Below are 26221 nucleotides of genomic sequence, written 5' to 3' on the forward strand. Positions count from 1 at the left end.
AGGTCTCACCAGGGCAGAGTAGAGGGGGAGAAGAAGCTCCCTTGGTCTGCTGGACACACTCTTCTTAATACACCCCAGGATCCCATTGAAGTCACCATCCCTGAGAGTATTTAACAGACACATAGAGGTGGTGCTGAGGCACGTGGTTTAGTGGTGGACGTGGCAGTGCTAGATTAATGGTTGGACTCTATATCTTAAAGGTATTTTCCAGCCAAACCAATTCTGTAAGTCTATGGTTCCATACAATCATAAAGTTGATTTTCATAAAGTCATAAAATTAAAGCAGACACATTTAATATACTTAGCTACCATTTAGAGACGTGAGGAGTCAGACCATAAATAGTGCTTCTGACAGAAAATGGTTTGGTTGAAGCCCAGAGGGCTTTCAGGAACTTCAGAGATTCAAAGAAGCGGAGCAGGCTCCTGAACAGCAAATGCTGCTGTAAAATGACAATAAATACCAGGCAGCACATCTGCTGTGCCCTGCCAGCACACAGCTGCTCCTACAGAGAAGGCTGCAAGGCCTTAGGACAGAGGCTGGCTCCAGTGGCATGGCACAACTAGCCTGTGGATGCTGGGGAGCTGCTGCCCAGGCCTGGGTGGTGTCTCTGGTACGCATCTGACCGATTCTACATTAATTTTATGCAGACAGGTAAAGGACTTGTTCAGCACCATAAATAGCTTAACGAAGACTACTGACTATGTTGCTGTGGTTTGAAATAGAAATGAGTAGGCTGCCAGAGCAGTTCAGGACACAGACTATACTAAAAGACTGCCACACAAATCAGTAGTGTGGCCCGATGGAGAACACTGTACAGTGTCACTGGATCTCAGAGAGACCAAGGACACAAGGACATGGAGAAAATCCCAGTTGAAGAGATCTTAAAAAAGCAAAATTGCTTTTGCCCCTCCCTTTTTTCCCCCATCTCTAGAATAGAGGCTCATACAACAGACTGAAAAGGGATCAGTGTTAACATGGATACCCTGATGGTGCACTTGCAGCCCGCAAAGCCAGTCAGATCCTGGGCTGCATCAGGAGAAGTGTGGCCAGCAGGTCAAGGGAGGTGATCCTCCCCCTCTACTCAGCTCTGGTGAGACCCTACCTGGAGTACTGCCTCCAGTTCTGGAGCCCCTATGACAAGAGGGATCTGGAGGTGCTGGAGTGTGTCCAGAGAAGGGCCACGAGGATGATCAGAGGGCTGGAGCACCTCTCCTATGAGGACAGACTGAAGGAGTTGGGGCTGTTCAGTCTGGAGAGGAGAAGGCTCCCAGGTGACCTCATTGTGGCCTTCCAGTATCTGAAGGAGGCTACAAGAAGGCTGGGGAGGGACTGCTCAGGATGTCAGGTAGTGATAGGACTAGGGGGAATGGAATGAAGCTGGAGGTGGGGAGATTCAGGCTGGATGTGAGGAGGAAGTTCTTCCCCATGAGAGTGGTGAAGCCCTGGAATGGGCTGTCCAGGGAGGTGGTTGGGGCCCCGTCCCTGGAGGTGTTTAAGGCCAGGCTGGCTGAGGCTCTGGGCAGCCTGATCTAAGTGTGGGGTGTCCCTGCCCATGGCAGGGGGATTTGAACTAGATGATCCTTGTGGTCCCTTCCATCCCTGACTGACACTATGATACTATGAATACAGTGACTGTGTTTTTCTTATTCTTTAATGTTTCTCTGTTTAGCACTAAACTGTGATTACAAGCCAACGTGAAACACGAATTTATTAATTTGTAAAATGTTTATGAAGCTTTCTAGCAGCCATTCATGGCTGACATAGCAAAACAGAAATTCAAAAGCCAAGACAGGCTGTCTTTGCTCTTTATCAACAGTCTTCTCCACCTACCTATGTATTTTTTGAAAAATCAGACATACTTAAGAAACAGACAGCTGGGTCTGCAGAGGGTCACAGCTACAGTCATGGTGTCACAGGATGACACAGGCTCACAGGATGTTAGGGCTTGGAGGGGACCTCAGGAGATCATCAAGTCCAACACCACTGCCAGAGTAGGACCATAGAATCTAGTGCAGGTCACACAGGAATGCATCCAGATGGGTCTGGAAAGTCTCCAGAGAAGGAGACTCCACAACCTTTCTGGGCAGCCTCTTCCAGTGCTCAATGACCTTCACAGTAAAGTTCTTCCTCATGTTGAGGTGGAACCTCCTATGCTATAGTTTCTATCCATTGCCCCTTGTCCTATCCCAGGGTGCAAGTGAGCAGAGTCTGTCCCCTCCCTCTTGAGCCCCAGCCCTCAGATGTTTATAACCATCTATTAAATCCCCTCTCAGTCTTGTCCAGACTAAAAAGCCCCAGGTCCCTCAGCCTCTTTTCACAGGGCACTGTGCTCCAGTCGTTGATGATCCAGCTGCAGAGGTCTGCATCCCTGCCGCAAGATTGGAAAGCATATTGAGTTCAATGCCTCGTGCAGGCATGCACCATCCTGGTGTTTACTCATCCAAAACACCCTGTTAGTCACACATTCACTTGCTGCTGTCCTACTGCTTTTGTTGCTGCTGCTATAGGACTTTCGTGTGTAGTTCACACACCTTTATACAGCTTCCACTGACTCGCCATATGCCAAGAGACATTTTCACACCAGTGGCTTTGAAAAAATACACAGTGGCACTGCTGGTTATCACAGGTACATTCCTTTATTGCCATTACTGTCGCTCTTGAGGCTTAAGAGGAGTAGCTGAGTTCCTCTTTGATAGTTTCCCAAGGTTTTTAAGGTGAGGGGTGCTGAGGCAGAGGATGACTACGTGCACACGGGAGAGCCTTTCTGCAAGTCAAGCGCCTGAGGGACAATTTGTGAACTGGCTGAACAAGTTGTGAGGAGCAAAGGCTCAGCACAGACGATGCCTTCTCTGCCAGATTGTTATTCTGCCTTAGATTCACAGACTCATGGAATAACTTCGACTGAAAAAGACCTTTCAGATCATTGAGTCCAACCCTTATCTGATGTCTGGTACGAGACCATGTCCCCTAGCACCGCATCTATGTGTATTTTAAACACACTCATTCGTGGTCATTCAACCACCTCCCCGGGAAGCCTATTACACTATTCGATAACCCTTTCTGTGAAGAAGTTTCTTCTTACATCCAACCTAAACCTCTCCTGCTGCAACTTGCGGCCATCTCCTAATATCGCTCGTTACTAGGAAGAAGAGACCGATCCCCCATCTTGCCACAGGCTGCATTCTAAACCTAGTGGATCTAAAAGCTCAAGGCTAAGTTAGCCAAACGGCTTCGTGAAGCCTCACAAGCTGGCTGTTGGTTTTGGAGCAAGCCCCGGGCAGCCCGCGGTGGCCGGCCCCTGACTCTGTGGCATCTGTTCGTCCTCCAGCCTCCACTAGGACGGCCAGACCAGCGCGGGGTGTTACTTGGACGCTGGCAGCGAAAACCAGCCTCGCCGTTAGCCTGAAGCACGGCTCTCCCGCGGAGGGCTCACCGAGCACCCCGCGGACCTCCCCGCCGGGACCGGCCAGTGCACGGCCAGCGTAGTGCCGACCGCCGGTCGCCTGACATTAGCCTCACGGCGCCGCCACCGCCCAGCCCGCGCGCCGGGAGGGGTTCCGTTTCCGCCGACGTCAGCGCGCGCGGGTGAGGGGCCAGCCTCTCTTTCCGGCCTCGCAGGCTGCCTGGCTGGAGCACGGAGCGAGCCGCCGCCGCCGCCCTGTGAGGAGAGGCCGCCGCCATCATGCCGGTGTACTTCCAGCGGCCCGAGAATGCCCTCAAACGGGCGAACGGTCAGTGCGGGCCACCCTCCCCTCGCCGCCGGTTCGCCTCCCGCTCCTCCAGCCGTGGCGGGCAGCGTGCGCCGCTCCTCTCTCCCTGATCGGGCCGGCTGTGCTCGCCCCCAGAGCCCCTGTGCCGTCCCCTCGGTGCGAGGCCGCGACTGGCGTTTCTCTGGCGCTGAGGAGAGGCCTCGCAGGAGCGGCGCGGCGCCGCCTTGCCGCGAGGAAGTGGCCGAGGCCTACCGGCGCCGGCCGCGCCGCATGGCGGAGACGAGGCCCTGGCCGCCGCGGGGAGCGGGCCCAGTCCGGCTCCGCCTCCCTCTCCCTCTCCCTGTTGGGGCCCCCAGCCGCCCGAGGGCGGAGGCGGTGGGCAGGTTCTGGGTGAAAGGGGGAGTCGGGGACGCGAGGGCCTGTTACGCCGAGGGCAGCGTGGCCCGGGTCCCGCGACTTCTCCCTTTGCGGCCCTGCGACTGCGGGAGCCGCGGCAAAGTCGCCGTCGTGCCCGCCGGCGGCAATGGGCTCGGCGGCTTGGCGAGAGAGGTCCGAGAGAAGTCTGGCCTGTCATTCCACTCTGGGACGATTTCACACCCGGTGGGATCGCGGATCCAGTTTTTCCATATGGGCTTCGTATTCAGTAGTCCCATCCTTGATGTGACTCCGGTGAGAACGCGAATATTACTTTACTTGGACGTTGCACGGGATGATGCATAATAGGAAACGAGGAGGGCTGTGGTGTAGCTGTCCCTTGCTGATGGCAACGTACAAAGCTGGACAGGCTAAATATATAGCTTTGACTCTTCTCTTTTTTGTTGTATCCTTTTTTAAGCACTTAGCAAGTCCTTTTAGAGCCTTTATTGTTACAGGGCTTATTGCAGGATGGCACTTAATGTCATCCAAAAATTACACGTGATGTGCAGATCTTGAAATGACAGCTGAAGAGGCCAGTCTGGGGATTGTGAATAATCCAAGCACTTGGTGTTTTAACTACAAAGTGTTCAAGTATTGTACATCCTCAGGATTTCTAGTCTAAAATCTATGGTAAAAATAATTCCCACCAGGTTGAAAGATAAATTCAGCTTCAATCAATTGCCAAAGATAAAATTGTAGTTGTAGCAGCCCTTCAAAAGATGCATGTAACTTCAGAATGTGTAGGTAGAACTTCAGAATGTGTAGGTAGAACTTCAGAATGTGTAGGTAGAACTTCAGAATGTGTAGGTAGAACTTCAGAATGTGTAGGTAGAACTTCAGAATGTGTAGGTAGAACAAGTTGCAGTTAAGTGGTGAGCAAATTGCATTGCTGGAATATTGACCTTAAACTGTTTGCATCTGATATTTTTGTTACTTTCTCGATATTGAAGAAACAGCTGTAAATTCCTATCTTTTGCACTGCTGCAAGGCTAGTAAATTCTGATGAGCTGAAGGATAGGAACTGAAGGGGGTGTTCTGTAGACAAACACTAGCAATCCTGAATCTTGGTAGACATGGCAAGCCTCTTGGAAGCTGCAGGGGTTCTATCTCACTACGGCCAAGCACAATAAAGGGTGAGAACTTGGACCTAAGACAGATTATATGTTGCAGGGGGCAGTTTAATGTTAAGCTGATGTTTCAAATTTCAGAGCATTCAGGGGCTTCCAGAGTCGTAGTGTTTGCATTTTCTAGGTTAAGGTTTGAGTGATCATTTAGGAGGATTTTATGCTTCAGGTTCTCAGTGACCACAACATATGTAAGAGATGTTTGGAAATAAGAGCTAGGATGTATCTATAGATATGCTGGAAAGCTTGTTTTTCCTTATACATGATAAATGTAGGTCAAAGCCAACCTTTAGCTATTTTTAACATCTGTCATTGCTTTGTACTCAAGGATGTAATGCAACTTTCAGGAGTGTTTTATTGTTGCAAGTGCTGAGGTTGCTGTCTGTTAGATACTTGATAACCCATGACACCTTTGCCACCTTCCATAGTGATGTACATTTTCTCAGCCTGAAAACACAGCTTAATTGGTGGTTTGGGTTAGCAGTAGATCAGTTTTTAATGGGTATCAGTTAGTTCTTTTCCACTCAGACCTTCAGTTGCCATTTTGGATACCTTTTAGCATTTAAAGAGGCATAACAGGAAGAAATAGGAGAGGGGAGGAAGTAATTCTGGCAGCTACTCAGGAGCTAGGGCTTTCTCGCTTTCTTTCCATAACTTCCAGTTGCAACTGCAAGACATGGTGATGTATGCTGTATTTGAATATTCAGGTTCACTTTGTATGTGCTTGTACTACAGAGTCTGTTAAATCAGCCTTCATTACTTGACTTACTTGTAAGAACTTGCCTGACCAGGCTTAATTAAAAGTTTCAAACCAATATGAATTAATTTTGTGCTCTGTCCAGTTGGCTATCGACCACTGGCCTTGTTTCAGGATTAAACTTGCCTTTCAAGTTGAATTTCACAAAGCAAAAAACATAAAGCTGAGCAGTAGCTGTCTCAAAAGCCACACTGAGATAGAGTGGCAGTGTAAATTAAGGGATGGAGGACGGCTTTAGTAAAATTCCCTTGGCAGCTAAAAACCCACTGCCGAGTACTGTCACACGGTAACCTTCATTATCTGTAAATGTAATGCTGTGTTTTCTAGAAAGGAATTTGCTCATCTTATGCAAGCTCATTATTTACATAAACTAAGCCCTGGATATGTGCTTGTGTGGTCCTTAAACTAAAACCACACTTCTGCTTTCAAAACAGTATCTTTTAGCCATGTTTAATAAGGGGGGTTGTAGACAGGCAGAGGTTGGTCTCTTCTACCAGGCAACCAGTACCAGAACAAGAGGACACAGACTCAGGCTGCACCAGGGGAGGTTTAGGCTGGAGGTTAGGAGGAAGTTTTACACAGAGAGTGATTGCCCATTGGAATGGGCTGCCCGAGGATGTGGTGGAGTCACCATCATTGGAGGTGTTCGGGAGGAGACTTGACAGGGTGCTTGGTTGCATGGTTTAGTTGGTTGGGTGGTGTTGGATGATAGATTGGACGTGATGGTCTTGAAGGTTCGGTTCGGTTCTATTCTATTCTATTCTATTCTATTCTATTCTATTCTATTCTATTCTATTCTATTCTATTCTATTCTATTCTATTCTCACTTTGAGCAAGCTCCTACTTTATTCCTTCCTGCTCTCATTTCTTTAAGGAATGATGTGGTTTCCAAAGTACTTCATGGGGAATACTGGCTCCACCCCTCAGCCTTTGAGAATAAACACATTTCCTTGTAGCTGTACTCGACTTCTCTTTATCTTGTAAACCTGTTTGCTTCTCATTCCCAACATTCTTTTGGCTTGCTTTTCTGCAGCTAGGAGTGGGTTTATTGTAGGGCCTGTGTGTGTGCTGGTAATTGGCTGTGCTGCTTGCTTGTGGAGGCTTTATGTGTTTTATACTGAGTAGAATGTATGGTGCATCACAGATGGGAATTGCTGTGATGCTGAGAGATTGTGTTAGTAACATCAGCTGTTCAGGGCATGAATAAGTGGAGCACTGGTTTCAGCAGCAAGGCTGATTCGAAAAATATCTGACCCTTCAGTTGGACTGTCAGTTTTTAGTGCCAGCTCTTCTGTACATCACTTGAATTTAAAAAAGAAAGAATCCAAACAACTTTCCTGACTGATGTTTCTTTCTCAGCATGGGGCAGGATTTTTTTCCTAATTCACATTCACTGAATGGTTTGTGTCTTGTTCAATGATATTGGTAGGTGCTGTGTTACAAGCCCTGTGTGTATTTGTTTTCCTTCTTGATGAACCAGCTTAAATGTGGGATGTAGCAGCAGAACAAGAGGACACAGTCTCAAGCTGTGCCAGGGGAAGTTCAGGCTGGATGTTAGGAAGAAGTTCTTCCCAGAAAGAGAGATTGGTCATTGGAATGTGCTGCCCAGGGAGGTGGTGAAGTCACCATCACTGGAGACTGGATGGGGCGCTTGGTGCCGTGGTTTAGTTAATGAGATAGTGTTGGGTGAGAGGTTGGACTTGATGATCTCAAAGGTCTTTTCCAACCTGGTTAATTTTATTCTAATATGAAGAGCCCAGTCATGCCTTGGTGGACTGAGACACATCTCTGCTGTCCTGAAATGTTGATGTCAATGGAGAGGACTGTGTTGGCCAGTTTATGTCCTTGAAAGATTGCCACTGCATTTGCATTTGCCAGCGTTTTGGTATGGCCAGGTGGTCCAGCTGGCAGTGAACTTCAATTTTAAGAGCATGCAGTGTTAAGCATAGACCCAGACATCTTCTGGTTTGCAAGTCTTTTGCTAATTGGGCTTTCACTTTCAGAATTCCTTGAGGTCGGCAAAAAGCAGCCTGCCCTTGATGTTCTCTATGATGTTATGAAAAGTAAGAAACACCGAACATGGCAGAAAATCCACGAGCCCATTATGCTGAAGTACCTGGAACTCTGTGTGGATCTCCGCAAGAGTCACCTGGCAAAAGAAGGCTTGTACCAGTACAAGAACATTTGCCAGCAGGTATGGCTTTTGCATTTGTTTTTCCTTATTTTTAGCAAGCATGGAATATGTCAGCTGATCCTTTCTAGAAGTAACCAAGTGGTCTTGAGTTAGAATTAATCTGCCCCTTAGATGTTCCTACATTTTAAATGCTGGCTGCCTGGTGTGGGTGGAAACATCTTCCCATTTTCTGCCTTTGGTGTAGGTGAACATCAAGTCTTTAGAGGACGTTGTTCGAGCCTATCTAAAATTAGCTGAAGAAAAAACAGAAGCAGCTAAGGAAGAATCCCAGCAGATGGTACTGGACATTGAAGACTTGGATAACATTCAAACTCCAGAAAGGTAGGTGACCTCCCTTTAAAATGTAGTACGGTATGTTTAGATTCATGAAGGATGTTGGCAGCTCAGAGAACTGAGATACAAAGATGATGGATTTGAAATGGAATGCTAAAGGTGTTTAGAGGTTCTAGAAGTAGGAAGAAAAAATAGGAATCTTGCATTGAACAAAATCCTAAGTCTTGAGTAAAGGTAAGTCAAGGAAGTAAGGAGGAAAGAATACAAAATGTAGCTACAATGAAAGCAGTTCTAGGAGCGGAGTCACCACTTTCTAGGATCTACTCGTACCTGCACCTGTAGTGGTATTGGAGAGTTGATTACTGAAAAATGCTTGTTATCAGTTGGTGTGCAAATGCTATTAATTATATCAGGCCAATTTAATTCCTTTCAGACCAGTTTAATGGCTGTGTATGATAACCTCCAATCTTTCTGGCCACATTGTGCATGTACAAACAAAAGGAAATGTTATATTATTCTTGCCTAGGTAAGTGATAAGAGAACAGCAGACAGAGAAAGTAAATTCAGAGTGTTATAATTAATTGGGTAGATAGTGAGAAGGAATGGAGAAAAGGATCAGTAAAGCTGTTGATACCATACCAGAAGGGATGTTTGCAGTTAAATTGGAAGGGGCCTAAGGGGTTGCACAACGAGAAACTGATGATGTGTCATGACAAAAGGAGATAGGGGAAGCAAGAGTGAAATTGCTGGGAATTCTTTCAACAAAAATCTTGGCACAGAAACCAAAAAAGTTGAAGCTGTATCTACTGATGATAGAAAATTGGAAGAAGTTATCAAAGTAGAGAACATTTTGTCTTGTGTAGGCGACTGTGAGAAATAGTTATGATAATCAAGTAATACTCAGACATGGAGTAAAAGGCAATGGGTATGCATGTTAACAGCAAGGCTCTCTGGTAGAAGTTAAGAACTGACTGGTTGCAGAAAGTGGCAAGGTTACAGACCTGCCTTCAGTAGTGCCATTCTTGTTATTTCCAGTGCTTGGAGTAGTCCTTATTACAGAGGAGTCCTGCTGTTAGGCACTGAAGAGTGGCTGACCACCTTGTTCTCTTTTATATAACTGGGGACAAGAAAATGTCTTTTCAGTCACACTTCTTTTTCTGAACCACCACAGTTTCAGTAGTGTTTTTTAGGTCCCATTTTCTCAGCTTCTCATGGTATTTTTTGCTGGATTCACTGCTTGATCTGTTGGAGAAGGTGCTGGTGAAATGCCATCTTTAATATTGTAGGTAGGACTAGTGCTCAAGGAAGTTAGGCCTGGAAACAGTGTAGTGGGAAGAGAGTTACAAGAGTTGAGAGTTTATATTAGAAGCAGGGTTTTTAAACCAAAGGCTCAGAGAAGAGGATTCCTTGTTAGTTTGTCATGCTGAGTAGAGTGTTTAGCATGCAACACTGAATTTGTCTCAATGGCTCAGGAATCCTTTCCAGTGTTGTATTTCCATGAATGACGGAATGCAGTTGTGGCCACTGAATGCCAGCTTATTGCATCTCACTTCTGATGTCTTTAAGCATTTTTTCATGTCAGAATATATAAAGTTTCTAATGCTTTAAGGATTCCAGTTTTTCATGTGTGCAGATTGTGCAGCACACAGTGCTTGTGTCTAGCATCAGCAAAAAGTGACCATTCTCATCTCAGATCACAGGATGTTAGGGGTTGGAAGGGAGCTTCTCTGCTATGAGGACAGATTGAGAGTGTTTGGGCTATTCAGTCTGGAGAAGAGAAGGCTCTGAGGACACCTTTTTGTGGCCTTCAAGTACCTTAAGGGGGCCTACAAAAAAGCTGGGGAGGGACTTTTCAGGGTGTCAGGGAGTGATAGGACTGGGAAGAATGAAATAAAACTAGAAATGGGTAGATTCAGATTGGATGTTAGGAAGAAGTTGTTCCCCATGAGGGTGGTGAGAGACTGACACAGGTTGCCCAGGGAGGTGGTGGAAGCCTCAGCCCTGGAGGTTTCAAAGGCCAGGCTGGATGTGGCTGTGAGCAACCTGCTGTAGTGTGAGGTGTCCCTGCCCATGGCAGTGGGGTTGGAACTAGAAGATCCTTGAGGTTCTTTCCAACCCTGACAATTCTAAGAATCTATGATAAAAAATGGTGAAGAATTGTTGGGAATAAAACACCTTCTTTTTTTCTCTTTTTTTTTTCCTCCTCCTTGCCTCCCTGCCCCAACTGTAGTGTTCTTCTGAGTGCTGTAAGTGGAGAAGACACTCAGGATCGTACTGACCGGCTGCTTTTGACACCCTGGGTTAAATTTCTGTGGGAATCCTACAGACAGTGTTTGGATCTTCTGCGAAACAATTCTCGGGTGGAACGCTTGTACCATGACATCGCACAGCAAGGTAAGCCATAAGGATGGAAAGGGATGTGTAATGAGATCCAGGATTTTTGTGTTACATCCCTTGGAAACAACCTTTCATTTTACAGTTTTATTTGGACCTTGCTTGAGTTGAAGATAGGTTAATCTCTTAAGCACGTGTATGTACACGCAAATACTATTCAAATCACAGAGGTTCCTTAAAGTTGTTGAACTTCCTGAGCACTGATCTTTCCTTGTAACAGAACCTGGAAGGAGAATAGTATTTTTTCTGAACATACAGAGGCAGAGAATTCCTGGTGCTGTGCCTTTTGTTTGTTTTTCTAACTTGGGAATTAGAATCAGCCACGTTGTCTCTTTATCTAGAATGACAACTGTGTCTTCCGTTAATGTGTTCTGTGTCAGCTAACTTCAAAAACTAGTGTACATAAAAGGGTCCTGTAAGACTCTGATGTGGTATCAGTCCTGTCACAGGCATAACTTATCAAAAGTGTTATGCAGGAGATAATAGGAGACAGTCCAGTCTGGCAGTCTTTCTGGCAGTAGCCTGCAAAAAATGATTTTAGGTATTGAATGCTCGCAAGTTAGTATTTTCTTGAAGGTGAGAGCTGAGCAGAAACCTTTGCCTTGGGTCCTTCTGAAAAAAGAAAATGCTAAACCTTTAACTCTAGATCCAGACTATGCAGGTACATCAGGAAAGGTGACTGGGGGTTGGACTAGGTGATCTTTCAAGGTCCCTGCCAGCCCCTGAAATTCTGTGATTCTGGTGAGTTCTAGGTAGTTTAGTGCGTTTCAAGTCTCTGTGCTACAGTCTCAAGGCTTCTTTTTGCACTTGTTTCTGCTGGAGATACTTTATTCACTTTTCTTTGTCAAGGGCAAGGCAAAACAGGTGCTTGTTGGGGTGTTTTTTTTTGAGAGGAACTACAGGATCAAAGACAATTTCTTCTCTGTGTAATTGCCATTTGAAAGGTTCATTTAACTTCTCTGTATGTAGATGATTTGAGAATTTTCCCCCCTGTTTTTCGCAGCCAGAATGTGAATTCATGCTATTCACAGCATTCAATTTGCACTTGGTTCAAAATAAAAGCTAGAATGGCTGCTTAAATTAGAACATCTCTGGAGAATCAAAGTACTCCCTTTGCTCCTTAAACATAATTGTTAGAAGCACCTTAATTTTTTGAGGTCAAGATGGAAGTGCTCTACAGTGTCATTACGTGTGACAGTTAGATTGCATCTTGTTTGATACGGCTTTGCAGTTTGAATGAAGGCTCTTCAGATGTGCTGATTTACATACCTGAATCCCATTTAGAGCTACCATTGAGTGACATTCCTGATTTTGTGGTGTTCTTTTTTGCAGCTTTTAAGTTCTGCCTGCAGTACACTCGCAAAGCCGAGTTCCGTAAGCTCTGCGATAACCTGCGCATGCATCTGGGGCAGATCCAGCGTCACCATAACCAAAGCACAGCGATCAACCTCAACAATCCTGATAGCCAGTCAATGCACTTGGAGACCAGGCTTGTGCAGCTTGACAGTGCTATCAGCATGGAGCTGTGGCAGGTATGCAGCAGGGCTCCTGTAATCACACTGTAGTCTGCAGCCTTTCCAGAATCTGTTCCACGCAGATCCTGTTTCATGATGTGTACTTCAAGGTAAAGACAGGATAACAGCTTAAGAATGAAGTGATACTTAAGAATGTGATACTACATGCATATTGAATACTTAGTCTGGTGTTCCTGCAGAGCATTTCAAACCAAGCTTCTGCTGGTAGTAGTCAGTGGTAAAGTAGCTGGAGTGAGAAGTTGATGATGACACCTTCACCTCTGCCATCTTGCATTCTCAGGAGCTAGATCACTGGGCAGTGGATGCTAAAAGTTAATGCCTGCTATTAGGCTGAGAGAGGCCTCAGCATTATTGGTTTAATTATGTTAGTATCTAGACAGTGAAGGCTACATTTTCAAAGATGTGCTTTACTTTTCCAGCCTTTCTGATGTCAGAGTCCTTCAAAAGCCAAGGCTTATGTTTGTGATTTTTGGTAAAATGTTCTCCATTCTATGTATAAAAGTAATGACATTTCCAAGATGATATCTCTTTTATGGGAAACTAACCCCACCTCTTTTTTTAATCACAATAATGATTTTTGTGAAAAATTGTCAATACTACAATTGTTGTTTTGCTACTCTGCTGTGGGGTTTTCTCCTCCATTGGTGTGTAGCTTGAAAATCTGAAACCACTCCATTTGCAGACAATTGTGTTAAGAAATTGATAACTACCAAATTGTAAGCAGATAGTTAATAGATGTGCAGTATGTCCAAATAATATATTAGGGAAAGTATAGCTGATAAATACTGAAGATCACAGCTCTCAGTAGCAGTCATTGAGTCTTACAGCCTTGTGTGAATGTATATTCTTGGGGGTTGCAAACAGTTCCTAAAAGCAGCGTATTTGTTCTTTCAGGAAGCTTTCAAAGCAGTGGAGGATATTCATGGGCTATTTGCACTGTCGAAGAAACCACCCAAACCACAGCTGATGGCAAATTACTATCACAAAGTTTCAACTGTCTTCTGGAAGTCAGGAAATGCTCTTTTCCATGCCTCCACGCTTCACCGGCTTTATCACTTATCAAGAGAAATGCGAAAGAATCTCACACAAGAGGAGATGCAGAGGTGGGAAAAGATGGCTTGATGTGGTCTTTATGATTCCATTTTTAAAGCTGTAGGTTCAAAATTAAACTGAATTGTACTCCAAAAGAAGCAGATGACATGCCTGGCTATCAGCAGCTCTGCTTAAAGTGGCCAGTACGAATTGCTTCAAAAGAAATGTAGAGCAAGAAGGATGTTTTACAGAGCTACAGCACAATAATGTAAACATCAGGATCACCTTAGTTAAGCTTCCTTCTCTGTTACTGACTGGGAAGCTAAGCAAGTTAGTATTTGTTTCACTTCCTTTTTCTCTTCTGAGTGGTGGTATTTACTTCATGAGATAACATCACTATTCCAAACTTTTCCTTAATCTATAGGAGTCAAATGGCCTTTAGTTTTGTGGTATGATGCTGGCAAGGCTTTTGAGGCATGCAGAGCCACTGACTGCATTAACCTCTGAAGTTCATCTATAGGCCCTTGCAGGATCAGAATTTACTGGCAATTAACTATGGAGAGTCTTAAATTGCTCTTTGTCTGGGTATTAAGGTCAAAGTTTGAAGTATTTAGTATCATTTATATAATTGCATCAGAACTGGTTTGCACAGTACAATTCAAAAAGTCAGTGCGAGCAAAATGTTACGGATTTGCAGCTAAAATGAGTGTAGAACTGCTGCTTTCTGCTCTTGTTATTTTGTAGGATTCTGATACTGACATGGCTTAAATTGCTTAGTATTTTTCTCTGTGTAAAGTTGGTGAGGGGCTTGGAACACAAGCCCTATGAGGAGAGGCTGAGGGAGCTGGGGCTGCTTAGCCTGGAGAAGAGGAGACTCAGGGGTGACCTTATTGCTGTCTACAACTACCTGAAGGGGAGTTGTAGACAGGCGGAGGTTGGTCTCTTCTCCAGCACCAGAACAAGAGGACACAGTCTCAGGCTGCACCAGGGGAGGTTTAGGTTGGATGTTAGGAAGAAGTTCTATACAGAGAGACTGATTGCCCTTTGGAATGGGCTGCCTGGGGAAGTGGTGGAGTCACCATCGCTGGAGGTGTTCAGGAGGAGACTTGACAGGATTCTTGGTTGCATGGGTTAGTTGGTTGGGTGGTGTTGGATGATAGGTTGGACACGATGATCTTGAATGTCTCTTCCAACCTGGTCTGGTCTGGTCTATTCTATTCACATATATGTAAGTAATGAAAAGATAGTATCAAAATCCTTGCCCTGGTTACTGAAGAGCACACATTTTTGTACTGTTCTGGGGCAGTTGGAGCCTTTTCTGGTTTTGCAGGTGTTATTGCATGGTTTGGCATCGCAGATGCCACTCAGTCCTACCCTTGAACTGGCACATACAGAAAGTTGTTAATCAGCGTTCTATTTGAGTTCAGCTCTTGTGGTTAATACTTTGTCAACAGGATGTCTACTCGAGTCCTTTTGGCCACTCTGTCAATTCCTATCACCCCTGAGAGAACGGATATTGCCCGCCTTCTGGATATGGATGGCATTATTGTTGAGAAGCAGCGCCGCCTGGCGACACTGCTGGGCCTCCAGGCCCCACCTACGCGTGCCAGTCTCCTGAATGACATGGTAGGTGGTGGTGTCCAGATGAACAGCTTTCGAACATGCTGGAGTGCTAGTTATGGGACAGCAGTTAAAGGTAGAAGGGCTTTGTGGTTAATTGTCTGACTCATGTTGCAGTGTTACAATTTCACATTCTCAAGGAGGGCTATTTAGAAGCGGAAGCAATAATGGGAGGCCTGAATGCTTGTGTGCACTAAAGAGTCAGATGCAATAATGTGCTTTACGTAACCCAAGCAACAAAAGTCATTTTGAAACCAAGGGATTGGAAAAGGGTTGTGAGCAAGAACTTTTTTCCCCTTTCCTCTATGGTGTGTAATTAACTGAGCCAAATGTTTGTTCTGTTTTAAATGTATTTTGGTTAAGTGAAGGTTAGAGATCAAATAGTGAACGGTAAGGATCTGTGTGATTGTGAAAACTTGTGTTTAGTTTGAAGGGAGATGTATCTATGCTCAGAGCTTCCCTGATACTCATAAACAAATCAGGTATTCAGTCATAGCCAGGTATTTTCATGAGGATCTTTGAATTTCTTGCAGTCACTTGCATATATGGCTAAAACTTGATGTCAATTGTGAAATGAACCCTGAATTCAGTTCTTCTGGCACCTCTCCAGTTTGCCTTAAAACCGTAATGTAGAACTTCAGATGTTTTCTCACAAGCTGAGCTAAGTGGTTTTTAACTTGGATGTGGGCCTACATCTGTGTAGTGGAAATGGCTAAAAGTTGAGGCTAGTGCTCTAGCCAGGAAATAGTTTCTTTGGTTTTTGTTTTCTGTTTCTCAAATGCAAAGCATTCAGTGGTACAGCAGAGTACTATCATTAAAAATACTGTAATCAAAAATACATTTGGTGCCTGTTTTAACTTCTTGAACATAAAATTCTTAAAAGCATAACTCTTGGTTAATACTGTATTTATTTTGGGATCTTTGGGTTTCTTTCTGTTGACTGTAGGTCAGGTTCAACGTAGTGCAATACGTTGTGCCAGAAGTGAAGGAACTTTACAACTGGCTTGAAGTAGACTTTCACCCACTCAAGTTATGCAGCCGTGTCAGCAAGGTACGTTTTGTAGTGCTGTGTATGTAGTAACTGGTCTTGACTTACAGTCCTGTTGTTTGAGTATGGATTGGTAGTAAATAACAGCTAGCTGCTTCTGCTGCCAGAATGTTCAGTAGTATGCTCTTCTGGCCAAAACGGCCAATGGTATCCTGGGGTGCATTGAAAAATGTGGCCAGCAGCTTGAAGGAGCTTCTCCTTCCCCTCTGCTTTAGTGAGGCCACATCTGGAGTATTGTGTCCGGTTCTGGGCTCCTCAGTTTGAGAGAGACAAGGAACTGCTGGAGAGTCCACTGGAGGGCTGTGAAGATGATCATTCTGTCTTCAGAGGAAAGGCTGAGGGACATAGGGCTTTTTATCACAGTATAACTAAGGTTGGAAGAGACCTCGAGGATCATTGAGTCCAACCTATCAACAGAGACCTCATGACTAGACCATGGCACCAAGTGCCACATCCAATCTCCTCTTGAACACCTCCAGGGACGGTGACTCCACCACCTCCCTGGGCAGCACATTCCAATGACGAGTGACTCGCTTGGTAAAGAACTTTCTCCTCACCTTGAGTCTAAACCTCCCCTGGCACAGCTTGAGACTGTGTCCTCTTGTTCTGGTGCTGGTTGCCTGGGAGAAGAGACCAACCCCTTCCTGGCTACAACCACCTTTCAGGTAGTTGTAGAGGGCAATGAGGTCACCCCTGAGCCTCCTCTTCTCCAGGCTAAACAATCCCAGCTCCCTCAGCCTCTCCTCACAGGGCTTGTGTTCAAGGCGTCTCCCCAGCCTTGTTGCCTTTCTCTGGACTCATTCCAGCAAGTCAACCTCCTTCCTAAACTGAGGGGCCCAGAACTGGACACAGGACTCAAGGTATGGCATAACCAGTGCAGAGTCCAGGGGCACAATGAGTTCCCTGCTCCTGCTGGCCACACTATTCCTAATGCAGGCCAGGATGCCATTGGCCTTCTTGGCCACCTGGGCACACTGCTGGCGCATGTTTAGGCGGCTGTCCTGGAGAACAGAAGACTGAGAGGGGATCTTGCTGATTTTTATCAGTATCTAAAGAGTAGAGTTGAAGAGAATAGGCCAGCCTCTGTTCAGTGGTGGCCACCCACAGGATGAGGGGACAACAAGTACAAATTGGAGCACAGGAAGAGACAAAGCGGTGGACCAGGCTGCCCAGAGTGGTTGCGGAGTCTTCTCTGGAGACTTTCAAACCCCTCCTGAATGCCTTCCTGTGTGGCCTGCCCTAAGTGAACCTGCTTGTGGCAGGTCTCTTCCAGCCCCCACCATTCCATGACTGAGTCAAATTTGATTGCAGTGAGTGGTATGTAGCATCTGATACTTGTAGCAGGCTATATTATTGAAGCAGAATGAAAATGAATGCAGGTCTCTAGGGTGCTATTTAAAGAGGCCTCTGGAAAGTTGCAGTTTTGGGAAGGTATCAGAAAGTCTTATCAGTAGAGATGGTACTGAGTTAAATTTTACTGAACATGTAGGAATGAGAAAACTCAGCATGTGCATGCAAGTGGGTTGTGTGAGGAGTGTCAAAATACACCAGTGACTGTTTTTACTATTAAAATGTAGAGTACTGTGAGGTAATATAATGGGACATGTTGACTAGGTGAATATGTTGTGCAATTGATGAAGCACATCAAAGTCTTTTTCTTTGATAGTGGGAATAAAGATATTTGAGGTGCTGAAAAGAACTTGAAGGTAAATTAGCAGTGTGGTAAATGTTGCCAGAACTGTCAGTCGCCTTCACACAAAACAGTGTTAGCTACCTAATATGAAAGTGTTCTGATCAAACAGATACACTGGAGTGAATGAATGTAGTATCTTGACAGGACTGCTGTGCTCTCATGAGCTGTAAAGCAGAAGTATTTAAGAGCCATGCTTCGTACTTTGATGTTGAAGTTTTTAAGTGCCGATGCAGATGGAGTAACTTTTCAGAGTTTTGGTAGGTTCTGAACTGGGTGAAAGACCAAGCTGAAAAGGAACCTGAACTGCAGCTGTATGTTCCTCACCTCCAAAACAATACCATTCTTCGCCTTCTGCAGCAGGTATGACCACAGAGAATGTATGTTTGTAAGTATACATAAGTAGGGAATACTTTGGAAGAACACTTCAGTTGGGAAGTTAAGCTGAAGTAGGTGTGTTTTTCCCATCAAAGAGAAGACCACTATGATTTTGAAATGCTTTTTTCCCCTCAGTATATAACCTGTATACTCAGGTTTATTCTGTCATTGAGGGACAGCCCATAGTAGCTTCATAGTGGCTACATACAGAGGCATGACCTCTTGATTAGACTTTGTTAAAGATCTGTGATGTCTTGTTTAATTGTTTCTTAGAGCTTTGCTTGGAGTAACATTTTGTTTCTGTTTGTGTTCAGGTGCTTTATAAAATGCACATTTCATTGACCTGCTTTCCTGACAAGTGACGAGCAGTGTTATTTCTGATGTGCTAAAGAAATAGCTGAAGGCTAATTAGCAGCATAGCTTTCTGTAGTTACTGCTGCCAGTCTCCTTCATACAAAGCAGCTGTGCAAGAATGACATTTAATCTCGGGTTAGGTTTGAATGCAGCAGAGCAATGAAATCCTGAAGGCCTTTGCAGTTGTATTTATATGTTCATTTGTCAACAATTGAATAAGTTAACTTCATAGCTTGTGCAACAGCTTTTATTTCTGATGTCTTTTGAGTAAGTTAAAATACCTCATAATGCTTCTGTTCACTTACAGGTGGCCCAGATTTATCAAAGCATTGAATTTGCTCGTCTGTCTTCCCTGGTTCCTTTTGTTGATGCTTTCCAGCTGGAACGTTGCATCGTTGATGCAGCCAGACATTGTGACCTACAAGTAAGTAGTGTAAGAAGGACTTCTGTGAAATGATGTGTGGATTCAGCTGGTTTGCATGGGATGAGAACTAGCTGGTTGTCATTATACCCAAGGAAGACAATTGATTCTGGTGGATGGAGATGAACTAGACTAAAAGACGCATGTGATGCAGGTGACCCTTCTGGTGGATGTGGGGAGGCCTGTGGATGTGGTCTACCTGGACTTCAGCAAGGCCTTTGACACCATCCCCCACAGCAAACTGCTGTCTAAGCTGTCAGCTTGTGGCTTGGACTGCAACACTCTGTGCTGGGTTAGGAACTGGCTGGAGGGCCGAGCCCAGAGAGTGGTGGTGAATGGTGCCACAGCCAGCTGGCAGCCAGGCACCAGTGGCATCCCCCAGGGATCAGTGCTGGGCCCCATCCTCTTTAACATCTTCATTGATGATCTGCATGAGGGGGTTGAGTCAGTCATCAGCAAGTTTGCAGATGACACCAAGTTAGGAGCAGATGTTGGTCAGTTAGAGGGTTGAAAGGCTCTGCAGAGGGACCTCGACCGACTGGACAGATGGGCAGAATCCAATGGGATGGCATTTAACAAGTCCAAGTGCCAGGTGCTGCATTTTGGCCACAACAATCCCATGCAGTGCTACAGGCTGGGGTCAGAGTGGCTGGAGAGCTCCCAAACAGAGAGGGACCTGGGTGTGCTGATTGACAGCCACCTGATTACGAGCCAGCAGTGTGCCCGGGTTGCCAAGAGGGCCAATGGCATCCTGGCCTGCATTAGGAATAGTGTGGCCAGCAGGAGCAGGGAAGTCATTGTGCCCCTGTACTCTGCATTGGTTAGGCCACACCTTGAGTCCTGTGTCCAGTTCTGGGCCCCTCAGTTTAAGAAGGACATTGAGACACTTGAATGTGTCCAGAGAAGGGCAACAAGGCTGGGGAGAGGCCTTGAGCACAGCCCTGTGAGGAGAGGCTGAGGGAGCTGGGGTTGTTTAGCCTGGAGAAGAGGAGGCTCAGGGGTGACCTCATTGCCCTCTACAACTGCGTGAAGAGTGGTTGTAGCCAGGAAGGGGTTGGTCTCTTCTCCCAGGCAACCAGCACCAGAGTATGGGGACACAGTCTCAAGCTGTTCCAGGGGAGGTTTAGACTCGAGGTGAGCAGAAAGTTCTTCACCGAGCGAGTCATTCGTCATTGGGATGTGCTGCCCAGGGAGGTGGTGGAGTCACCGTCCCTGGAGGTGTTCAAGAGGGGATTGGACGTGGCACTTGGTGCCATGGTCTAGTCATGAGGTCTGTGGTGACAGGTTGGACTCAATGATCCTCGAGGTCTCTTCCAACGTTAGTGATACTGTGATGATATTATCAACTGATGGGCGCTGGCACTCTGGTGTGTCTTTTTGATTTAGGTCAACAACAATCAGTGGAAATCCAGTGGAAGTGAAAGTTGAAACAAGATATGCTGAAACTTGCCCTGTGAGCCCTAGTCATTTAGTCCAGCATACACTGAAGCAAGTCTAGCAAACAGGGACAGAAAATTCTGACTGTGCTGCATTAGTTTTGTGGGTCAGAGGAGTCACCAATCTTGTTTTTGCCTAACCAGATGTCTTAACTGAAACACCACCGTTTCAGCTGCTGCTGAAGGGGGTGGTGTTAGTGGAGTTACCTGTATTGAAAGTACCACAGCCTGGAATTAAATAGTTCAGCTGTTGATTTGCTACAAGTAATCTGTACTTGAAGTCATACTTACCCATTTAGGTTTTTTTAGATAAAACTGAATTAATCCATGTGGGTTAAGACACAACTTCAGCTTTTATTTTAAATACATTGAAACTGTCTCTGTTTTAATGTAGACAGCAGTTAAGGCAAGTAGGAGAAGGGGAAGGACCTGGGCAGGAGAAGGTTCTGTGGCTATACCATGCTGATGGTCACTATTTCTTCATAAGCCAGAGAAGAGTCTCTAGCGGTGGTACCAGCAGCTCTCAAGTTTGCCACCCCAAATCCATTGGCCTTCCCAATGATGTCCAGGAGGATGTAGCTATAGGGGAAGGAGAGCCATGGTGGTACAGGTGGGGCAGGGGGAAGCACTCCCTCGTGTGAGGTGTCTGGCAGGATGCTGAGCCAGGACATGGGAGCTGCATCCTGCTGGGGATGTAGGGCAGGGCATGATGTGACTCCATGGGAGCTGCATCCTGCTGGGGATGTAGGGCAGGGCATGGGGTGGCTCTGTGGGAGCTGCATCCTGCTGGGGATGTAGGGCAGGGCTTGAGATTGTCCCATGGGATGCACAGGGCAAAGGGGCTCACCAGGACTTGCCCCCTTCCTCCATGTGCTCACAGTGCACTGAGTTCAAGGCACTGATCCTTGTGTAGTCCTGGGGAGTCAGGTAGAGGTACTTGAGCCCCTGGAAGTAAAAGTAGAGGGGGTGTTTTGGAGTCTCCCATGCACACAGTTGTGTAGGGCATGGCCCGTCTCTAAGGGAAGGATGGAGAATGTTAGGATTCTCGTTTTGCATGTTGTTAATGTAGAGGAAGGGACAGGAATGATTTTTCTTTGCTCATTTCATAGAATCATTGAAAGTTTAGCCTCTTTCAGTGACTTTTTTTTGTCTTTTCTAAATGTTCCTGGTTTTTGGGTTGTGTGTAAACCACGGAAGACTTCTATTCACAGCACTGTGTTTCATTGATTAATTTGGCGTTTCTCATAGTCTGGTAGAGCTAAAAGTAATTTCCTGCTTTCTGCTGACTCGTGTTGGTGGGAGGCAGTGCAACAGAGAAATGGTTTAACAAATAACATCAGCTTTTATTTTCCTGTTCATTTTTTCTTTGGCACAGGTTCGCCTCGACCACACCACCCGGACCCTCAGCTTCGGCTCCGATCTGAATTACAGTACTCGAGAAGATGCTCCGCTAGGCCCTCAGCTGCAAAGCATGCCTTCTGAACAAATCAGAAATCAACTGACTGCCATGTCCTCTGCTCTGGCCAAGGCCCTTGCAGTCATCAAGCCTCCTCACTTAATAGTAAGTCATTCTAAGCCTTCTGAAAATGCTGATGTTTCCTCACGTGTGTTGTGCAGTGTTTTTCTGTGGACCTTGTTGTCTCGGTCTGGAGAGGGAAAGAGACTTAGTTCTTTTGAATTTTCCCATGTTATGAAATCAGAGGCACAAACAAGGCCAAAATATCAACTGCAAGGCTATTTATTAGCATAATAAAGTTTATGGAACAGAAGAAGGGAGAAGAGGGAGGGGAAGAAAGGGAGAAGAGGAAAGGAATTATATTACCACACCTCCCACCCCCCAAGACAGTTTGGGTCCGTGGAGGAAGGCTGCTGCTTCTTTGGTGAGGAGGAGAGGTCATCCTTGTTGGCTGTGCTGTCCTCTGCTGGAGGAGAGGAGGGGGAGAGAGATCCCGAAGTCCAAGTCCTTCACAGCCTTCTTGTTACTTCTTTGCCTTTCTGGTCAGTTGCTCCTTCTGATAGTCTGTTCTCAGTGCAGTGGTAGTTGATATTGTTACTGCTGTCCTCTCCCTTCAACACAAATAATCGATCCTTGAGGTGTAAATACATCCTAAAATAGTGGAGTGCTAACATATTTTTGAATAACAAAGCATCCTTTGCATCTGTTCCATACTCACCCTTTCTAATAGATCTAGATTTCCTGGTTTAGCAAGGCAAACTTGCTTGGAAGTCATGAGAGCATACTTCAAAGATTTAACTTGGCTTACTTTTCCTTGACTTAGGAAAGGCTGGGAGCTATTGTGGTAGTTTTAGGATTCAACCCAGCACTGCTATCTAATGATTAATTTATCATGACATGGCAAGGACTTGAGTAGGCAGTGATTGGTGCTTCAGTAGATTTGTTTCTTTACAGAAGTGTGTTGCTCTGTTTTTCAGAGCATTGTGGTCATGATCCCTGATGTCATTTGACAGTCATGATGGGCTGCATCTATAGACTTGGAGATGAAGTAGAAAGATAAGCTAATTGACACTTAATACCAAAGCTTGTATGTCAATGATTGTTTTCTCAGATTGGAGGTACTTTGAACTTCATTGGTTTTCAGCCCAGTGGCAGTCAGCGATTTGTGCTTGTGAAGAAGAAGAATTCATTCTGAAATGCACTCGACTAGCTAGTGTTTGGTCACAACAATAGAATCACGTTAAAATGCACTAAAGAGGCCTGAGTTTAGATGGCCAACCCTGCATACATCAGGTTTAGACTAAACTTAGTAACGACTTGCCCACAGATGGGTCTGCAGAGCCAGGTGTTGCTTAAAATTTTGTATGCCTTTCTGAAAATCCAAGTGCCTGCTTTCTTCATTCTTCTTGGAGAAACTGCTGCTGCAGAGAACCTGCAATGTAACTTCAGAGTGGAATCTAAAACCACTTCCAAAAGATCCCACGACTCCCTGTCCTTGTCACTCCCTGTCCTCCTCACTGGGGCTGTTGGCTTTGGGGTCAAACTCACTGATGAGCTCACGTTTCAGGTTCTCCAGAGCCTTGTAGGAGCGAAGTGTAAATCAGTCTGGGATTCTGTGGTGGCAAGTTAAACTTTTCCTTCTCGTAAAAGAGCAGTGGTAATGTCTTCTCTTGCTTGATGTTTGTAAGAGATTTCATAGCAAATATTTTTTTTTTTCATAGGGAAAAAAGGCTGATAGCAAGATGTCCACATGAGATTCTTCATTGGTGTTGAAATAGTAATGTTCTGAAAATACACACAGAGTGGGGCTGTGTCATGACACCTAATGCTAGCTGGGATTAGACACGTGGATTGCTGTTTGAAAGAACAGAACACGTTCTCTCTGTGCATTCATAGAAATGACAAATAGTCTTATACTTGACATGTAACTACAAGTAGCTGAGTAAGGCATAAGTGCTGGTAATTATGCTAGTAAAATTAGACTACAGTGTCAGGCTTAGTATCAGTCAAGAACAAGTTTGATAGCATTTTTTCCTGCACTATTCAGATCAAAGCTTTTCACGTTTTACAGGTGTTTAAAACTTCTAATTGCTGTCAGATCTGTTGTAACTCACACCATTCTTAGAGCAATCTGAAATTTTTAATGGTTTGTGTTTCTGGCACCTCCATTTAGCTGGATCTGTAACAAAGTGTGGATGTTTCAGTGTTTTTCTCAAATGCCCTAGAAGTGACAGGTTACTAAAAATACCTTGGAGCTGGCTCACGTTTCAAGAGCAGCATGACTAAGGGAATGCCCTGAGCTGGCTGGCCTGCAGTGTTTCACTGCTTGCTGGGCTGTTTGAAATGGGCAGCTCCTTCAGCTGACACATTTGCACCTCTCAGTATGTGCACCATGAGGCTCTACAGAGAACCATGTTGGTACCCTGGAGGAGAGTGATGGGGTGCTGCTTCAAGAGCAGTTTATGTGTGTGTCTGGAAGTCTAGGGCTATTTATAATGAAAATTGGTTTATATACTATATATAAACCTATATATATATAGGTGTGTATATATATATGTATATATATACACCAATATACTGTATTGGTTTACTACACACTATTCTGGCCAGCCTGATCTAGTGTGGAGTGTCCCTGCCCATGGCAGCGGGGTTGGAACTAGATGATCCTTGTGCTCCCTTCCAACCCTGACTGATACTATGATATGCAATGTTTATACCTAAATTGTTGCTTATTTGTTTATCATCTCATAGATGATTTTGTCAATTAGGATCTTTTATCTTAGTGTGTTTGGAAATACTTAGAAAACAAGGGAGCTTTGGTTAAGCACAGAGCATGTGGTGCCATGCTTACCAGCACATGTAGAGACAAATAAATTTGACTTCCCCTACCCCCTTTTCAGTTAGCCTTAAGTATCAGTGACATGGGTATGCAATATTTTGGACAGAAAAATGTGTGAAACTATCATACTTAAGACAGGTTGCAGAGACAGACAACTTTCTGTGTGTGCACGTGGCTCTAGTCAGTTGATAGTACCTCGTGTGCCACGGGGATGAGTGAGTAGATTTGCCATTCACAGCTTTATTTCTGTGCAGCTGTCACAACTGAACTCTGGAGTTTTCTGAGAAGCATTTGCTGTGCTTTCTGCCTTTTTGAGGAGATGCCATCCACATCATCTCACTCTTAATTCACTTTCAGCAAGAGAAGGAGGAACAACATCAGCTGGCAGTCACCGCCTTCCTCAAGAATTCAAGGAAGGAGCATCAGCGAATTCTCGCCCGTCGTCAAACCATAGAGGAGAGAAAGGAGCGGCTGGAGAGCTTAAACATCCAGCGGGAAAAGGAAGAGCTGGAGCAGCGTGAGGCAGAGTTACAGAAGGTCCGGAAAGCCGAGGAGGAGAGGCTGCGGCAGGAGGCGAAGGAGAGGGAGAAGGAGCGCATCCTGCAAGAGCATGAGCAGATCAAAAAGAAGACTGTTCGTGAGCGCTTGGAGCAGATCAAGAAGACTGAACTGGGAGCCAAAGCCTTTAAAGATATTGACATCGAGGTAGGCAAAGAGGTCTTTTGGTGTTACATTGCTGGTCTGCCTCAATTCATAGAATCAATAAGGTTGGAAAAGATGTCAGAGATCATCAAGTCCAACCTATCACCCCACACCTCAAGACTAACTAAACCATGGCTTCAAGTGCCACATCCAGTCCCCTTCTGAACACCCCCAGGGATGGTAACTCCACCACCTCCCTGGGCAGCAATGGCCAAGCTCTCTTTCTGGGAAGAACTTCTTCCTAACACCCAGCCTAAACCTCCCCCTGCACAGCTTGAGACTGTGTCCTCTTGTTCTGTTGCTGGTTGCATGGGAGAAGAGACCAACCCCCACCTGGCTACAACCTCCCTTCAGGTAGTTGGAGAGAGCAATAAGGTCTCCCCTGAGCCTCCTCTTCTCCAGGCTAAGCAACCCCAGCTCCCTTAGCCTCTCCTCATAGGACTTGTGTTCTAGACCTCTCTCCCCAGCCTTGTTGCCCTTCTCTGGACACGTTCAAGTGTCTCAATGTCCTTCTTCAATAAATAATGGAATTACTATTTTTTTGCTGTAACTGATCTTGTAATCAATCTCTCTTAAACATGAAACAATTTGACACTTAAATATTGCTTAACATAAGTTAATCTCAATTCTGGGTTTGGACAGGACTTTTCTGTTGCTGTTTAATCAGCAACACCAACCCTGTTGGTGTTTTTTGTGGGCAATTTTTTGTTTGGTTGTTTTTTTCACGTTCCCTTGTTGCTTAAACACTATCTGAAATACAAAGTAGCCCTGCAGATCTGATTTTTGTAGTACCTGCACTGTCTCTCAATTACCTATGAAGATACAAATACTTTAGAAGGT

At 45.3% G+C, this 26221-nt stretch overlaps 1 protein-coding gene and 1 non-coding gene across 2 annotated transcripts in view; both read left to right on the forward strand.

Annotated features, from left to right (window-relative positions):
• The first annotated feature begins 3587 nt into the window (after positions 1-3587).
• EIF3A (eukaryotic translation initiation factor 3 subunit A) overlaps positions 3588-26221 on the forward strand; it is a 44812-nt gene continuing 22178 nt past the window's right edge. Inside the window, exons 1-12 of the mRNA XM_068166110.1 lie at positions 3588-3732; positions 8013-8203; positions 8388-8524; positions 10707-10870; positions 12203-12402; positions 13300-13508; positions 14892-15063; positions 16004-16108; positions 18060-18158; positions 18835-18951; positions 21760-21945; positions 25037-25384. Coding sequence (XP_068022211.1) covers positions 3684-3732; positions 8013-8203; positions 8388-8524; positions 10707-10870; positions 12203-12402; positions 13300-13508; positions 14892-15063; positions 16004-16108; positions 18060-18158; positions 18835-18951; positions 21760-21945; positions 25037-25384 — 1977 coding nt within the window. The 5' untranslated portion in view covers positions 3588-3683. The remainder of the gene's footprint in view (positions 3733-8012; positions 8204-8387; positions 8525-10706; positions 10871-12202; positions 12403-13299; positions 13509-14891; positions 15064-16003; positions 16109-18059; positions 18159-18834; positions 18952-21759; positions 21946-25036; positions 25385-26221) is intronic.
• Positions 18500-18632, forward strand: LOC137455381 (small nucleolar RNA SNORA19). Its single transcript, XR_010990815.1, has one exon. It is a non-coding gene; the product is annotated as a small nucleolar RNA SNORA19 (small nucleolar RNA).

Source organism: Melanerpes formicivorus, unplaced genomic scaffold (assembly GCF_026170545.1).
Source record: "Melanerpes formicivorus ecotype bairdi unplaced genomic scaffold, bMelFor1.0.p_v2 SCAF_97, whole genome shotgun sequence".
Lineage (NCBI taxonomy): Eukaryota > Metazoa > Chordata > Aves > Piciformes > Picidae > Melanerpes > Melanerpes formicivorus.